Source organism: Macaca fascicularis, chromosome 19, assembly GCF_037993035.2.
Source record: "Macaca fascicularis isolate 582-1 chromosome 19, T2T-MFA8v1.1".
Classification (NCBI taxonomy): Eukaryota; Metazoa; Chordata; class Mammalia; order Primates; family Cercopithecidae; genus Macaca; species Macaca fascicularis.
Window position 1 is genome coordinate 17,759,706 of NC_088393.1, and position 14,313 is coordinate 17,774,018.

The following is a 14,313-nucleotide window of genomic DNA, read 5'->3' on the forward strand; positions in this document are numbered from 1 at the left end:
TGTAGCCCAGACTGGAGGGCAGTGGCATGATCTCAGCTCACTGCAGCCTCCACCTCTTGGGTCCCGGTTCAAGCAATTCTCCTGCCTCAGCCTCCTGAGTAGCTGGAATTACTGGCGTGCGTCACCATGCCGAGCTAATTTTTGTATTTTTAGTAGAGATAGGGTTTCACCAAGTTGGCCAGGCTGGTCTTGAACTCCTGACCTTGTGATCCGCCCACTGCGGTCTCCCAAAGTGCTGGGATTACAGGCATGAGCCACTGCCCCGGCCTTGCTTTATTTTTGTGTGTGCGTAAGGGAGCATGGTGGCATGCCCCTGTAATCCTAGCTACTAGGTGGCTGAGGTAGAATTGTTTGCGCCCGGGAGTTCGAGATCAGCCTGGGCAACATAGCAAAACACCATCTCTACAAAAATTAAAAATACAAAAATTAACCTGATGTAGTGGTGCATGCCTGTAGTCCCAGCTACTCTGGATACTGAGTCAGGAGGATCACTTGAGCCCAGGAGTTTGAGGCTGCAATGACCTATGATCACAACACTGTATTCCAGCCCAGGTGACAGAGCAAACCCCTCTCTTAAAAATAAATAAATAGGCCGGGCGCGGTGGCTCAAGCCTGTAATCCCAGCACTTTGGGAGGCCGAGACGGGCGGATCACGAGGTCAGGAGATCGAAACCATCCTGGCTAACACGGTGAAACCCCGTCTCTATTAAGAAATACAAAAAACTAGCTGGGCGAGGTGGCGGGCGCCTGTAGTCCCAGCTACTCGGGAGGCTGAGGCCGGAGAATGGCGTGAACCCGGGAGGCGGAGCTTGCAGTGAGCTGAGATCCGGCCACTGCACTCCAGCATGGGCGACAGAGCGAGACTCCGTCTCAAAAAAAAAAAAAAAATAATAAAAATAAATAAATAAATAAAAAGATGTTGAGGTGAAAATCACATCAACATAGAATCAACCATTTAAAAGTATACAATTCAGGTCAGGCGCGGTGGCTCACGCCTGTAGCATTTTGAGGGGCCAAGGTGGGTGGATCACTTGAGGTCAGGAGTTCGAGACTAGCTGGCTAACATGGTTAAACCTCATCTCTACTAAAAATGTAAAAACTAGCCAGGCATGATGGCCCTTGCCTGTAGTCCCAGCTACTTGGGAGGTGGAGGCAGGAGAATCGCTTGAAACCGTGAGGTGGAGGTTGCAGTGAGCCGAGATCGCCCCACTGCACTCCAGCCTAGGTGACAGAGTGAGACTCTGTCTAGAAAACAAACAAACAAACACAAAATGTAAAAACTATCCGGGCATCGTGGCCCTTGCCTGTAGTCCCAGCTATTTGGGAGGCTGAGGCAGGAGAATCGCTTGAACCCGGGAGACGGAGGTTGCAATGAGCCGAGATTGGGCCATTGCACTGCAGCCTGGGCCACAAGAGCAAAACTCCATCTCAAAAAAATTGTTTAAAGGCCAGGAGCAGTGGCTCACACCTGTAATCCCAGCACTTTGGGAGGCCGAGGCAGGGGGATCACCTGAGGTCAGGAGTTCGAGATCAGCCTGGCCAACATGGTGAAACCTGTGTCTACTAAAAATACAAAAATTAGCCAGGCATGGTGGCGGGTGCCTGTAATCCCAGCTACTCGGGAGGCTGAGGCAGGAGAATCACTTGAACCTGGGAGACGGAGGTTGCAGTGAGCCTAGATCATGCCACTGCACTCCCACCTGGGAGACAGAGCAAGATTCCGTCTCAAAGCAAAACCAAACATAAACAACTGGTGGAGCACACGTCCCAGACTGGGGACTACAAGGGGCATGGCCTGGCGCTCACTCTTGCCCTTCCCTTCCCCGATCCAAGTCCCACCCATGGGCCTGGGCTTGGCCAGGTGGCACAATTGAATATTGAGTAACACACAGATGTGAACATCGGAGTTTATTTGTGGGTTGTGCAAGACAGGAGACCTTTGGAGACCCCTCTGTTATTTCCTTGAGCCCCAGGAACTACCCATGTCTACACCCCAAGCAGCAGCAGCATGAGAACGATTAACACGCATCGAGGACCTATTGTGTGGGGGTCCCCAGAATGCCTTACATGAAGTCATGTGTCTCGTCTGAGCCCTTGGAGACAGGGCCACTTCTTGTCCCCATATTACAGATGAGGAAACTGAGGCACAAAGCGGCTAAGCCCTCAGCCATGAGTCCACAGCCAGGAACCTGGGTCCAGCCCTCCAGCCGTGCCTCTGGCCCTGGGCTGCTCCAAGCTTGGCACACATGGGTTTGAAATGTTCACAGCCCAAGGGGGCGCAGCGGATTTTGCAGAGTCTGAGATTTGCACATCAGCAGCCTGGAGATTACGGGGTTCAGGTGAGGATCCTGGCTCTGGTGCTCAGTCCTGGCCGTGGGCCCCCTGGTGAGTCACTGCCTCTCTTGGGGCCTCGGTTTCCTCATCTGTAAAATGGATGGAGACACTTAGAGAATCACTGCCTAAGCCCCCTGCTCCCCTTCTACCAATAACAGAATCTCATCCATCTGGATAGCCACATTTCCCAGCCTCCCCTGCAGCAAGGTGTGGCCATTTCACTCTGTTCTGGCCAGTGGGATATAAAATGAAGGGTTTCAAGGCTTCCTGGGCAGACTTCCAGGAGACACCCAGCCAGCGCTGGCCTCTGACTTTCCCTCAGAATGAGGAGGTGAAGGCTGGAGCTCTGGCAACTATTTTGTGCCATGAGGCAACCTTGAGGACAAAAGCTAAGTATGCAATAAAATGAGAGAAAAATCAAGTCCTACTGCTACTGCAGCTGAACCTGAACCTATCTGTATGGTATCCTTTTCTTACACCAGGTCTCTATTCCTTATCCCTGGGCTCACACCAGTGTAGAGTCCTTCCCCGTGCTCCCTGGTCTATGGCCTAGCATTCGACGCATCTCATGGGTAACCCCGTCCCAGTGCCCCAGGCCGGACAGTGTCCGGTGCATTCGGGTTGCAGGCAGGCTGCTCTCCCAGCCTCCCCCCAGGGCTGCAGGTGCTGTGGCAGTGGCCATGGACACAAAGGGGTCCCCAGGCTCTGGACAGGTTGAATAGGGGGTCCGACGATGGATACCCTGCTGAGGCTGAGCTCTGGGGCTGGCCTTGGAGACTTCAGCAGGGCGGGTGAGGTCATCTTCAAAGGATGGCGGGGACAACTCATGGAGCCCACGGCGGGTGGCCCGAGCAGCCCGGAGGAGAGTGTGGGTCAGCACAGCCACCAGAACCAGGGCGCCCGAGCCGAGGATGGAAGCGGCTGCTGCACCTGTCTCGATCTCGAAAAGTAGCAAGGCATAGATGGACAGTGCTGCGGAAGGAAACGACTCTCATTTATTTAGTCAACAAACATTTGCCCTCCAAGCCCTCAGGGAGTTCTTGCGCACAGGGAGAAATCATGAAAAACCCTGCCACGGGACTGGAACATAGACTAGGCATCTAATTCTCCCACATCCCACACGTGCATCATCATCACATCCATTTTACAGAGAAGAAAGCTGGGGCCTAGAGAGGTTAGGAGACTCTTCAAAGCCATACAGTCAGGAAGTGACAGAGGTGGGATTTTAACCCAGGCTGGTGGGCTCCAGAGTCTGTGCTCTGAAGCACAGTTCTGCCTCCAAAGAAGACAACAGAAAGAGACTCATTTCAGCAGCTGTGGGCAGGGGCTTTCCTGAGGAGGAGCTATTTGAGCTGAGACCCTGGGGGAAGAAGTAGCAGCTTCTGGGAGAGCTGAGGAGGATAACGGCTGCAGGGGACACAGCAAGTGCAGAGGTCCTGAGGTGGAAACGCCCGAGTGTCTGAGGCTCAGAAGAAAGCAAAACGGGTTCTGGCCGGGCTCAGTGGCTCACGCCTGTAATCCTAACATTTTGGGAGGCTGAGGCGGGTGGATCACTTGAGGTCAGGAGTTTGAGACCAGCCTGGGCAACATGGTGAAACCCTGTCTCTACAAAAAAATACAAAACTTAGCTGGGCATCGTGGCGGGTGCCTGTAATCCCAGCTCCTCGGGAGGCTGAAGCAGAATTGCTTGAGCCTGGGAGATGGAGGCTGCAGTGAGCCGAGATCGCACCACTGCACTCCAGTCTGGGCGACAGAGTGAGATTCAGTCTCAACAACAACAACAACAACAAAAGATAAATAGGTTGTGGTGTAACTGGAGAAGAGAGGTGGGGGAGAGATGGAGGAGTTAAGGAAGGAGTGGATGTTGGGGACCAGATGGGGGTGGAGGCCTCTTCTTCCTCTTCTTCCTCTTCTTCCCTTCCTCCTCTTCCTCCTCCTCCTCCTCCATCTTCTTCTTCCTCTTCCTCCTCCTCCTCCTTCTTCTCCTTCTTGTCCTTCTTCCTTCTTCTTCTTCCTTCTTCTTCCTTCTTGTTCTTGTTCTTCTTGTTCTTCTTCCTTCTTCTTTTTTTTTTTTTTTGTATTTTTTAGTAGAGACGGGGTTTCACCATGTTAGCCAGGATGGTCTCGATCTCCTGACCTCAAGTGATCCACCCGCCTCGGCCTCCCAAAGTGCTGGGATTACAGGCGTAAGCCACTGCTCCCAGCCCTCTTCCTTCTTCTCCTTCTTTTTTTTTTCTTGAGACAGGGTCTCGCTCTGTCACCCCAGGTTGGAAGGCAGTGGCTTGGCTACGGCTCACTGCCACCTCAACCTCCCCAGGCTCAGGTGAGTCTCCCACCTCAGCCTCCTGAGTAGGTGGGACTACAGGTGCACGCCACCATGCCTGGCTAATTTTTGTTTTATTTATTATTATTTTTTTTTTGAGACAGAATCTTGCTCTGTCACCCAGGCTAGAGTGCAGGGGTGTGACCTCTGCTCACTGCAACCTCTGCTTCCTGGGTTCAAGTGATTCTCATGCCTCAGCCTCCCAAGTAGCTGGGATTACAGGCACCCGCCACCACGCTCGGCTAATTGTTGTATTTTTAGTAGAGACAGTGTTTCACCATGTTGGCTAGGCTGGTCTCGAACCCCTGATCTCAGGTGATCTGCCTGCCTCAGCCTTCCAAAGTGCTGGGATTACAGGCATGAGTCATGGTGCCCAGCCTAATTTTTGTATTTTTAGTAGAGACGGGGTTTCGCTTTGTTGCCCAGGCTGGTCTCCAATTCCTGAGCTCAAGTGATCCGCTCGCCTTGGCCTCCCAAGAGGGCTGGGATTACAGGAGTGAGCCACTGTGCCCCACCGTGTTTTCTTCTAAGAGCAATGATTAGGGGGATTTTGGAGCTGGAGAAGAATGGGACCTGCTCGCTCTCTTTTTTTTTTTTTTGAGACGGAATTCCGCTCTTGTTGCCCAGGCTGCAGTGCAGTGGCGCAATCTCAGCTCACTGCAACCTCTGTCTCTCGGGTTCAAGCAATTCTCCTGCCTCAGCCTCTCGAGTAACTGGGATTACAGGCATGCACCACCATGCCTGGCTAATTTTTTTTTTTTTTTTGAGACGGAGTCTTGCTCTGTCACCCAGGCTGGAGTGCTGTGGCCGGATCTCAGCTCACTGCAAGCTCCGCCTCCCGGGTTTACGCCATTCTCCTGCCTCAGCCTCCCAAGTAGCTGGGACTACAGGCGCCCGCCACCTCGCCCGGCTAGTTTTTTGTATTTTTTAGTAGAGACGGGGTTTCACCGTGTGAGCCAGGATGGTCTCGATCTCCTGACCTCGTGATCCACCCTTCTCAGCCTCCCAAAGTGCTGGGATTACAGGCTTGAGCCACTGCGCCCGGCCCTAATTTTGTATTTTTAGTAGAGATGGGGGTTTCACCATGTTGGTCAGGCTGGTCTCAAACTCCTGACCTCAGGTGATCCACCTGCCTCGGCCTCCCAAAGTGATGGGATTACAGGTGTGAGTCACTGTGCCCAGCCACCTGCTCTATCTCTTAAGAAGCCTCCCTAGCCAGGCACGGTGGCTCACGCCTGTAATCCCAGCACTTTGGGAGGCCAAGGTGGGCGGATCACGAGGTCAGGAGATTGAGACCATCCTGGCTAACACGGTGAAACCCTATCTCTACTAAAAATACAAAAAAATTAGCCGGGCGTGATGGGGCGTGCCTGTAGTCCCAGCTACTCGGGAGGCTGAGGCAGGAGAATGGTGTGAACCCGGGAGGCGGAGCTTGCAGTGAGCCGAGATCATGACACTGCACTCCAGCCTGGGTAACAGAGCAAGACCCTGCCTCAAAAAATAGAAATAAAATACACTGGTTAAAATGCTAATTTTTTTTTTTTTGAGACAGAGTCTTGCTCTGTTGCCCAGGCTGGAGTGCAGTGGCATGATCTTGGCTCATTGCAAGCTCCGCCTCCCAGGTTCATGCCATTCTCCTACCTCAGACTCCCAAGTAACTGGGACTATAGGTGCCCGCCATCACGTCCGGCTAATTTTTGTATTTTTAGTAGAGACGGAGTTTCACTTTGTTAGCCAGATTGGTCTCAATCTCCTGACCTCATGATCCGCCTGCCTCGGCTTCCCAAAGTGCTGGGATTACAAGTGGCAGCCACCGCGCCTGACCTAAAGTGGTAATGTTTTTGTTATGTGTACTTTGCCACAATGAAACTGCAACTTAACTGGGTATGGTGGTGCACACCTGTAGTTCCAGCTTCTTGGATTGGGAGACTGAGGCAGGAGGATTGCTTGAGCCAGGAGTTCAAGTCCAGCCTGGGCTACACGGCAAGACCCTGTCTCTAAACAAACAAAACCAGAAACACCTCCAGCAACTCAGCTCTCAGGGTCCTGTATCTCTGTCTGTCTCTGCCTGGGGTGGGGGTGAGGGTCAGGGTGGGGGAGCCAGCCTCTGCTGCCTACTGTCCGGTGCCCACAGGTTTGCCACGCCCCAGGCTTGGGGGACATTGAGAGATTCACAGCCTCTCTCTGGCCTCAGTTAGCCAATGTGAATAAGAAGGGACCTTGAGGGACCAGGTGTGGTGGCTCATGCCAGTAACCCCAGCACTTTGGGAGGCTGAGGTGGGCGGATCACTTGAGGCCAGGAGTTTGAGACCAGCCTGGCCAACATGGTAAAACCCTGTCTCTGCTAAAGATACAAAAATTAGCTGGGCGTGATGGTGGACTCCTGTAATCCTGGGTACTTGGGAGGCTGAGGTAGGAGAATGGCTTGAACCTGGGAGGTGGTGGTTGCAGTGAGCTGGGATCACTCCACTGGGTTCCAGCCTGGGCAACACAGCAAGACTCCCTGTCAGAGAAAAAAAAAACAAAAACAAAAACAAATAAAGGAAGGGACTTTGAGGACCTGCGCTAGCTAGCCCTCCATCAGCCTCTCCAGCATACAGTTGGCACCATTCTTAGTGGTGGTGCATCATAGGTCGTTTAGCAGCTTTACCCACTAGATGTCAGTAGCATCCCACCCTCAACTCTGTGGCGACCACCAAAAATGTCTCTAGGTAGTGATAAAAGTCCTCTGAGGCCAGAATCAGTCTCAGTGGGGAATCCCTGGTCTGGTCCCTATCTCTACACTGCGGAGTGGATTTGGGATCACTGACCCACTTTGGCATCAGTGAGGTCCTCATTGGGCCAAGCTCAGCCAATCAGAGCATTAATTGCTGCCCATGATGTTAGTGATTGGTGTAGGAATATTACATGGCCCAAGCTCAGCCTATCAGAGTCAGCCCTGAGACTTTAGCTTGGGCTATTGGGACAGATACATTTTCCTGCAGTGTCTCGGGTATTGGTAGGAAAGCGGCCCAGAACACAAGGGGGACTTTTTTTTTTTGGCACTTTCCAGGCTGTTTATACACATTCTCTGGCTCTGTACTGTTGCTTTGGAAGATATCACACTGCATGATGTCCGACATATGAAAGCAAGGCCAAGGACTTTTTTCTTTTGCTGGAAACATTTTGAAAGGGATTTTGTAATTATTCTTTTAGTTCTAGCTAGCAATGAATGGATGATTGGTTGGATGTGCTTAGGAATTCTTGCTGAATGAGGTCACCTAGCCTCAAAAACAATCTAAATGGGAGGTGAATGAATTCTCAATTTTACGCTTAGTGAGGCTGACATAATGTTACCTTTTTTTTTTCTTTTGTAATTGTTCTTGTATTTTAGAATGTGGAGATCTTATTCCCTAGGTCTTTAATATTTCTGTCGGCCTGTGCAAAGACTCATGGCTCCAGGCATCGTGTCAAAAGTACTTACAGATAGAGTCAACTTTCTCAGAGAGATGCCCACTCAGGGAACAGCAGATGAAGAGGTGAAGTGACAAGCATTTCTGTTTCTTTTTTCTTTTATTATCATTTTTGAGACGGAGTCTCGCTCTGTCACCCAGGCTGTGCAGTGGCACGATCTCAGCTCACTGCAACCTCCACCTCGTGGGTTCAAGCGATTCTCCTGCCTTCAGCCTCCTGAGTAGCTGGGACTACAGGCACGAGCCACCATGCCTGGCTAATTTCTTTCTTTTCTTTTCTTTTTTTTTTTTTTTGAGACGGAGTCTCGCTCTATTGCCTAGGCAGGAGTGCAGTGGCGTGATCTTGACTCACTGCAACATCCACCTCCCAGATTCAAACAATTCTCCTGCCCCAGCCTCTGGAGTAGCTGGGATTACAGGGGTGTGCCACGATGGTTGGCTACTTTTTGTATTTTTAGTAGAGATGGGGTTTCACTATGTTGGCCAGGCTGGTCTCAAACTCCTGACCTTAAGTGATCCACCCGCCTCGGCCTCCCAAAGTGCTGGAATTACAGGTGCAAGCCACCACACCCGGCTGAGAGGCATTTCTGATAACCTAATTTGAGTACCTGGATCCAGCCGCACCTGAGGCCAACTTCCCTGATAATTTCAGAGGCACAAGTCATCCATCCCTTCTCCTTTTTTAAAAAAAAACTACCTCTGGAGCATTTCATTAAGTCAAACAACAAAAGTTATGCAGCGTTCCGTGCACTTCGTATATATAAATTCCCACAGTGAACCTTAGGCTCACATCTCATTAAAAATATTTTAAATATGTCTTTTTATTTATTTATTTTTTGAGATGAAGTTTCACTCTGTCGCCCAGGCTGGAGGGCAGTTGCGTGATCTCAGCCACCTCTCAGGTTCAAGCGATTCTTCCACCTCAGCCTCCCGAGTAGCTGGGATTACAGGCACCTGCCACCAGGTCTAGCTAATTTTTTTGAATTTTTAATAGAGGGGGGATTTCAGCATGTTGGCCAGGATGGTCTTAAACTCCTACCCTCAAGTGATTCACCCACTTCAGCCTCCCAAAGTGCTGGGATTACAGGCGTGAGTCACCACACCCAGGCTAAATATCTTTTTAAACTTCTATTTTTCTATGGTGGGACTATAAAAAAAACAGTAATAGCAAATCCTGTTTCTCATTCAGTGGGATATTTTTTCTTCCTGTAAATCAGATTGTTTACAGGGCTGGCAGGGACTTATATATGATTCAGCGTTGAGTCCCCAGCATCATCAACACATTTGTTTCAAGATTAAAACAAATATAAGGCATTAGGAGTCTCTTGAAAGACACTTAATGATTTGGTTCCTTTACCAGCCCGGATGGATGAAGAAAGTTGATTGAAGAAAAGTTATTATAAATCAGGAAGGAAGGACAGTGTGGAACATTCTGGCATCTGGGGTATCCTTTTTTTTTTTTTTTTTTTAATTTTCTCAAGCCATTTTTGAGCTGGAGATTGATATTTGTAACCAAAACAGCTTTCACTCATTCCAACCTGTAAAATGCTTTTTTTTTTTTTTTTTTTTGAGACAGAGTTTTGCCCTTGTTGCCCAGGCTGGAGTGCAGTGGCGTGATCTTGGCTCACTGCAACCTCTGCCTCCAGGGTTCAAGTGATTCCTCTGCCTCAGCCTCCTGAGTAGCTGAGAATACAGGCGCCTGCCACCATGCCTGGCTAATTTTTTTGTATTTTTAGTAGAGACGGGGTTTCACCATGTTGGCCAGGCTGGTCTCGAACTCCTGACCTCAGGTGATCCACTGGCCTCAGGCCTTCAGAGTGCTGGGATTATAGGCGTGAGCCACTGCGCCTGGCCAAAATGCTATCTTTAGACACCACCCAGGCCATGAAAATTTTTGTTCAAACAAATGTATAAAACTGATGAATCAGAAGTGTTCTGATGACAACTAGCATTTGTGGAGTCCCTACTGGAGTCAGATGCCATCCACGGGCTTTTTTTTTTTTTTTTTTTTAATGAGACAGGGTCTCGCTGTATCACCCAGGCTGGAGTGCGATGCAGTGGTGCAATCATGGCTCACTGCAGCCTCAACCTTCTGGGCTTAGGTGATCCTCCCACCTTAGCCTCCTGAGTAGCTGGGACTACAGGTGTGTACCACCACACCAAGCCTAAGTCTCCCAAATTGCTGGGATATAGACGTGAGCCACTATCCCTGGTCCTATGGGCTTTCATGAGGATTAAATCTCAGAATCTCCTCAAGTGGTTCTGTGAGGTAAAGACAGTTATTCCCATTGTACTGATGAGGAAATCAAGGCACAGAGAGAATTTGCCCAAGGCACCAAAGCAAGGAAGTGTCAGAGCCTGGAGCTGAACTCAAGGAGACTGTCTGCGGAGTTGATCCCAGTTAGGGGACCATTGCTGCTCTCTACCCAACCCCGGATCCTATGCCCCACGTTCTATTTCAGCACACACCTGCTAAGTAGACAGAGATCCCACAGCAGAAAAGGCCAAGGGCCACGTGTCTGAGGAGGCGGCAGTCATAGAGAAACCAGTCCGACCTGGAATGAAGGGAAGCAGGAAGATAAAGGGTTCAGGAAGTGGAGCTGGTGGTGGGAGGTCAGTGAGGACAGGGAGGGAGAGCAGCTTAAATGAGACAAGGACCCAGCTTTCAGGGACCCAAAATCTATGAGTACCTAACCATCATCCATCTACTCACCCACCCATTTATATCCATTTACTTATCCACTCTCCATCTATCCATCCATTCATCCATCAACTCATCCATCCATCAGCCCATCCATCCATCTATCCACCCATTTATCCATTCATCCATTTATCCACCCATTCATCCATCTGTCCACTCATCTATTCATCCACCCATCCATACATCCGCCCATTCACCCATCCATCCATTTATCCACCCATCCATCCATCCATCCATCCACCCATCCATCCATCCATCCATCCTTCCGTTCACCCATCCATCCACTTATCCATCCATCCATCCATCCATCCATCCATCCACCCACCCACTTATCCATCCATCCATCCATCCATCCATCCATCCATCCATCCATCCATCCATCCACTTATCCATCCATCAACCCAGTCATCCATCCACTCATTCATTCATCCATCCACTTATCAATTCATTCATCCATCCACTTATCTATCTATCCATCAGCCCCATCCATTCATCCATCCATACAATCATTTAGATATCCACCATCCACCTATCTGATATCTATCCATTTATCTATGCTCCATCCATCCACCCATCCATTTTTCCAAGTCAGTGTTCACCATCCATTTACCATCCATATTCACTGATTATTCGACCAGCACTCATATACAGCCTTCCATTCATTTAACCATGTGCTATTAACCCATCCATGCATTCATTTAAACACCCTCCGCTATCCTATCTATCCCTCACCCACCCATCCACTGGTCATCCATCTCCCATTCACTATCCATCCACCCCTCATCCATCCATCCATCCATCCATCCCTCCTTCCTTCCATCCATCCACCATCTATTCTCTTTCCCCTATAATCCATCTATATACATGAGTCCACTCAAACACCCAACACTCAGGAAGCAGCTACTATGTGCAGATACTTGCTACACACCTGGCTTCCATTATTTTACAGACCACAAGCTTCTTTGAGAGATGAGGAAACTGAGTTTCACGTGCTGTTATTGATGGTACAAACAGCGACCCCAAGAGGTGAGACTGATTGAGGAGGAAATGGAGGCTCTGAGAGCTTCCATCCTCACTCAGCTCCCACCAGTATAATGAAAGTGGACGCCTTCCCTTCCTGCCGCCTTCCCTCCTGTCCCCTTTTCAGCACAGTGGCTAGAGGTGGTCATTAAAAACCTAAATCAGATCACCTTCCTCCTCACTCACAACCCTCCTACGCCAGAGAAATCCCAAAGTCCTATCCCCTCTCTATCCCATCTCTCTTCTTTCCTTCTCAGCACTCATTATCATCTGCTATTATTATTATTAGAGATGGGGTCTCACTATGTTGCCCAAACTAGAGCGCAGTGGTTATTCATAAGCATGATCATGGCTCACTGCAGCCTTGACCTCCTGGGCTCAAGAGATCCTCTTGCCTCAGCCTCTCAAGTATATGGAACTACAGGCATGCACCACCACACCTAGCTAATTATTATTTTTTTCTTTTTGTACAGGGAAGGTCTTGCTATATTACCCAGGCTGGTCTCAAATTCCTGGCCTCCCAGCACTTTGGGAGGCCAAGGTGGGTGGATCATTTGAGGTTAGGAGTTCGAGACCAGCCTGGCCAACATGGTGAAACCCCGCCTCTACTAAAAATACAAAAATTAGCTGGCTGTGGTGGTGCGCACCTGTAATTCCAGCTACTCGGGAAGCTGAGGTGGGAGAATCGCTTGAACCCGAGAGGTGGAGGCTGCAGTGAACCAAGATAGCGCCACTGCACTCCAGCCTGGGTGACAGAGCAAGACTCTGTCTCAAAAAAAAAAAAAAAATTCCTGGCCTCAAATGAATCCTCCTGCCTCTGCCTCCCAACGTGCTGGGATTGCAGGTGTGAACGATCACGCCTGGCTCTTGTTATGTTTCCTTATTTTCTGTGACTCCACGAGAGCAGGTCTGGGTCCACTTGGTCCCTGCTGTGTCTCTGATGCCCCGAGCCAGACCCACCCCCCTGCAGGCAGGCACCCAACACATGTTTGCTGACCCATGGGACCCATGCATTTCATTGTCCCTTGGGTGGAAGGTGTGTGGTCTGAATAGGATCTACCCCAGTAGTGGAAGTTCTCATCTGCTCAATTTCTACAGAATTCTGGTTTAGAATTTGGGCTCCTCTCCCCCGACATTCTGGAGGGAAACACTACCATGTGGGACAGCGGGGTCCTCAGCTCAAGGAGGGTTCCTCCTTCTGCAACCACTGCCCCTGATAGAGGTCCCTCAATGAGCACATCCCTGAGTTCAGGTCCCTGAGGAAGGAACTCAATTTCAGGCCGGGACACAGGCTCTGGCTGGCTCTACCCAGAACCAAGTTCAAGTACAGCACTCTCCCGCCCCCTACCCACTTTCAAGCCAGACAGCCTTAGAGTTCAGCCTCCCCTGTTTGAGATCCAGGCAAGCTGATCCTGGACCCTCTTTGGGCCTCAGTTTCCTCATCTGCAAAACGGGAGACACAGCAGTGGTTGCGCCTGCCGCAAAATTTAACAAATATAGAATGGAGGGAGAGAGGGAGGAAGAGAGGAAAGGAGGGAGGCAGAGATGCACGGAGTGGTGGGGAGAGGGAAGTGGGGAGGGAAGCTGTTCCCCCAGCCTGAGGCCAAAAGAGGGAAAGAGGCTCATCCAGGTTCACCCAGCCCCCAGCCGGGCCTCCGGGGCGGTGAGGCCGGTCCTCCTACCTCCTGGGGCCAGGCCCCCGCGCCAGCTCGGCGCCCAGGTGGCCACAGAGCGCAGCGAGCAGCAGGCAGGTGAACCCCAGCACCAGTACGAGCGCGGCCAGCGCGGCGGCCAGCGGCAGTAGCGCCCCGGCCGCGTCTTCGGGCAGCCCGGGGCCGGCGCCCAGCTCCTGGTCCAGCCCGTCCGCGCGCAGTCCCCGCAGCTCGGCGCGGCCCGCCTGCAGCTGGAACAGCAGCTGCGCGCCCAGCGCCGTCAGCACGGCCGCCGCGATGCCCAACAGGGTCATTGCGGCCAGCACCCGGCCGCCGTAAGAGCGAGACATGGCGAGGGGAACAGTTGAGGAATCGAAGTGGTTTTAGGGGGCAGGGGAGTTGGGGGGAGTCCGAGGGTCCCCAGTGGGTCCCTGAGGGGGCGGGGCCGCAGGGAGTGTCTGAAAGTTCGGGGGCTGGGCTGGGGGTCGCCAGATGGACAGGGGCTCCGGGGTGCTGGTCGCAGCGGGGACGCCGAATCTCCGCGAAAACTTGGGACAAAGTCTTTTCTCCTCCCTCCTGGGGCCCCGCGGGCGCCCCCTCTTGGTCCGCGGGGCCTGGCTGGGCGGGGCCTGGCACGGGACACAGGGCGGGGCGGGGAGGCCCCACGAGGGACTGGATCGCGGGAACCCCACAGCTCTCTAAGTTCAGAAAAGGGCACCACCTCGCCCCCTGCCGCCCTAAGCATCGATTTTATTGTTGTTTAAAACAAGAAAAAGGAGGCCTGGCGCGGTGGTTCTCGCCTGTAATCCCAGCACTTTGGGAGGCCAAGGC

The 14,313-nt window shown here is 51.5% G+C and overlaps 1 protein-coding gene across 2 annotated transcripts; it reads right to left on the reverse strand.

Moving 5' to 3' along the window:
* Positions 1–1,894: 1,894 nt before the first annotated feature.
* On the reverse strand, positions 1,895–14,023 carry TMEM221 (transmembrane protein 221). Of its 2 annotated transcripts, XM_045380765.3 has the most exons (4): positions 13,513–14,023; positions 10,579–10,664; positions 3,076–3,306; positions 1,895–2,423 (listed from the first exon to the last, which is right to left on the reverse strand). In XM_045380765.3, exons 1-4 carry the CDS (start codon positions 13,830–13,832, stop codon positions 2,362–2,364), a joined length of 699 nt encoding a protein of 232 aa, XP_045236700.2. In that variant the 5' UTR covers positions 13,833–14,023; the 3' UTR covers positions 1,895–2,361. The 2 variants fall into 2 exon arrangements, with proteins under 2 accessions (XP_045236700.2, XP_045236699.2); XM_045380764.3 differs by having other exon boundaries at positions 1,895–3,306.
* Positions 14,024–14,313: the final 290 nt, after the last annotated feature.